Source organism: Gossypium raimondii, chromosome 2 (genome assembly GCF_025698545.1).
Source record: "Gossypium raimondii isolate GPD5lz chromosome 2, ASM2569854v1, whole genome shotgun sequence".
NCBI lineage: Eukaryota > Viridiplantae > Streptophyta > Magnoliopsida > Malvales > Malvaceae > Gossypium > Gossypium raimondii.
This window is the reverse complement of record NC_068566.1, coordinates 26,244,623-26,247,821: the sequence shown is the minus strand read 5'-3', so window position 1 is coordinate 26,247,821 and position 3,199 is coordinate 26,244,623. Positions and strand designations below refer to the sequence as shown.

Below are 3,199 nucleotides of genomic sequence, written 5' to 3'. Positions count from 1 at the left end.
TCTGACCACACTAATTTCCTTCTATTTTCTTTGTTTGTTAGCCTACCCGATCCTAAAATATTACCCTACCAAGCCACATCTATTTTGTAAGCCGACCCCAAACGATTTTGATTTGTCAAACTTAGTTTGCGGAGAATTTTGAGAAGTGAAAACCGAGTGGTAAAAGGCAAGAGAGATTAGTGAGACTATTAGAGAGTAGAAAAGCCAAAGTGAGTGATTATTCTTTGTGAGTGATTGGTGAGTTCTTGCTGTGAGTCTTTAAAGAATTTAAAAATGTCACGAAGTCCGGAAAGGAATCCAAATGAGGTAGGTGGATTTCGTCCCATAAGAAATGTTGGAGGAGGAGTGCCGGATCTCACTTTGCAAGCCATTATGCGAGAAATGGAGCGATTGTTTGATCGCAAGCTTGAACCAATCGAAGACCGCTTATATTGAGTTGAAATCCGAGGACAACGCAAGCGACTTTCGGAAGATGCAAAGGCGAGAACGAGAGCAACCAATTGACAACTTTGATGAAGGAGAATCCGAAGGTGACCACTTGTCTGAACAAGGAAACCCTCAACGGTTCCAACGAAATCGAGTCCCAAGAAATCGAGACCGTCCGGATGACAATCTCAAAAATATTAAGATGTCTATTCTGCCGTTTCAAGGGAAGAATGATCCCGAATCTTACTTGGAGTGGGAAAAGAAAATGGAACTCGTCTTTGAGTGCCATAACTACTCGGAAAATAAAAAGGTAAAGCTCGCTGCCATTGAATTCTCGGACTATGCGATCGTGTGGTGGGATCAATTGGTGACTAGCCGAAGGAGGAATGGGGAGAGGCCTATCTCTACGTGGGCCGAAATGAAGGCCGTTATGCGCAAGCGTTTTGTTCCCTCCTATTACCATCGGGAGTTGTACCAACGATTGCAAAATCTCACACAAGGCAACCGAAGTGTCGAGGACTACTATAAAGACATGGAAATTGCTATGATAAGAGCCGACGTGGAGGAGGATCGTGAAGCAACAATGGCGAGATTTTTAGCCGGCCTAAATCGGGATATTGCCAATATCGTCGAGTTTCAACACTATGTAGAAGTTATGGACATGGTGCATATGGCAATAAAAGTTGAAAAACAATTGAAACGGAAAGGACCCACGCAGACATATCCAACGACCTCTACCAACAAGTGGGCTCAAGGGACTAGCAAAGCCCCCAATCAGCCTAAGAAGCCTTTCGTTGCCGCCAAACCCAATCAAGTAAGTGCCGATGCTAGCAAAAATAAAAACGAGGCTGTCTCGAATCATTCTCGCGATATCAAGTGTTTCAAGTGTCAAGGAAGAGGCCACATTGCGAGTCAATGTCCTAATCGACGAGTGATGGTGGTTCGTTCAAATGGCGAGATTGAGTCCGAAGATGAACAAGAGGAGGAGCCTGAAATTCCCATGGAGGAAGGTGAAGAGCTCGAGCTACCCGTTGAAGGAGAATTACTTGTTGTCAAAAGGAGTTTGAATATCCAAGTAGCCAAGGAAGAACAACAACGAGACAACATCTTTCACACCCGTTGCCATGTTCAAGGCAAGGTGTGTAGTTTGATTATTGACGGAGGGAGTTGCACCAATGTCGCAAGCTCTTTGCTTGTTGAAAAACTTGGTTTAGCCACCACAAAGCATCCAACTCCTTACAAGCTACAATGGCTAAATGACGGAGGCGAACTCAAGGTGACGAAGCAAGCAAGGGTGGCGTTTTCCATAGGCAAGTACCAAGATGAGGTGGTTTGTGATGTCGTACCAATGCACGCGGGACATTTGCTATTGGGGCGTCCTTGGCAATTTGACCGGCGAGTAGTCCACGACGGCTATATAAACCGATATTCATTTAAGCACCTTGGAAGGAATGTTACATTAGCTCCTCTCACACCGAAGCAAGTGCATGAAGACCAACTCAAAATGAAGCAATCTATTGAGCGAGAAAAAGAAAAAGAGAAAAACAAAAAGAGTGAAAAGAAAAAGAAAGAAAAGAATGATGAGAGCGAGATAAAAACAAGAGTGACCAAAGAAAAAGAACAAGAGTGTGAAAATGAAAAAACAAGTGTTTTTGCTAGAAAAAGAGAGATTCGGAAATTGATGTTAGCGAGGCAACCCATCTTTGTACCTATGTACAAAGAGTGTTTATTTGAAACTAACGAACTTGAAAATACTTTGCCTACTCCTATCGTTTCTTTGTTGCAGGAATTTGGAGATATTTTTCCCGAAGAAGTGCCAAATGGCCTACCTCCCATTCGAGGAATCGAGCACCAAATCGACTTTGTGCCCGGTGCTGCAATTCCAAATAGGCCAGCATATAGAAGTAATCCTGAAGAAACGAAGGAATTGGAAAAACAAGTAGCCGAATTAATGGAGAAGGGCTACATCCGTGAAAGCTTAAGTCCGTGCGCGGTTCCGGTATTGTTGGTTCCTAAAAAGGATGGATCTTGGCGAATGTGCGTTGACTACCGCGCTATCAACAAAATCACAATAAAATATCGCCATCCTATTCCCCGCCTCGACAACATGCTTGATGAACTTAGTGGAGCCCAATTGTTTTCAAGATCGATTTAAAAGTGGGTATCATCAAATCGAATGCGGAGGGAGACGAATGGAAAACTGCATTCAAAACGAAGTATGGTTTGTATGAATGGTTGGTAATGCCATTCGGACTTACCAACGCTCCTAGTACTTTCATGCGTCTCATGAATTATGTTTTACGTTCGTTTATTGGGAGATTTTGTGTTGTGTATTTTGATGATATTTTAGTATATAGCAAAAGTTTAGAAGATCATATTCAACATCTACGTGCGGTGCTTGAAGTGTTGCGAAAAGAGGTACTTTATGCCAATTTAAAAAAATGTTCTTTTTGCACTAATGAAGTTGTTTTCCTAGGTTTCGTTGTGAGTGCTCGTGGTTTAGAAGTTGACCAAGAAAAGGTCAAGGCGATCAACGAATGGCCGCGTCCAACAAACATCAGCCAAGTGAGGAGTTTTCACGGGTTGGCAAGCTTCTACCGAAGGTTTGTGCCTAATTTTAGTTCTGTTGCGGCCCCCTTGACAGGTATAATTAAGAAAAATTCTCCTTTTGTGTGGACTGATGAACAAGAAAATTCTTTTAATAAGCTTAAAGAATGTCTAACTAATGCACCATTGTTGTCTTTACCTGATTTTAACAAAACATTCGAGATAG

At 42.5% G+C, this 3,199-nt stretch overlaps 1 protein-coding gene across 1 annotated transcript; it reads left to right on the top strand.

The window, feature by feature from the left end:
- The first annotated feature begins 331 nt into the window (after positions 1-331).
- Positions 332-2,581, top strand: LOC128034050 (uncharacterized). The gene is made up of 2 exons (XM_052622625.1): positions 332-1,909; positions 2,213-2,581. The coding sequence occupies exons 1-2, from the start codon at positions 332-334 to the stop codon at positions 2,579-2,581; spliced, it is 1,947 nt and encodes a 648-aa protein (XP_052478585.1).
- The last annotated feature ends 618 nt before the right edge of the window (positions 2,582-3,199 follow it).

What these genes read in the sequence shown, in the direction of transcription:
- LOC128034050 (XM_052622625.1), top strand. Translation starts at nt 332, where the DNA reads ATGTTGGAGGAGGAGTGCCGGATCTCACTTTGCAAGCCATTATGCGAG. An exon ending in CTCCTCTCACACCGAAGCAA is followed by an intron (nt 1,910 to 2,212) that starts GTGCATGAAGAC and finishes TCTTTGTTGCAG; the next exon opens with GAATTTGGAGATATTTTTCC.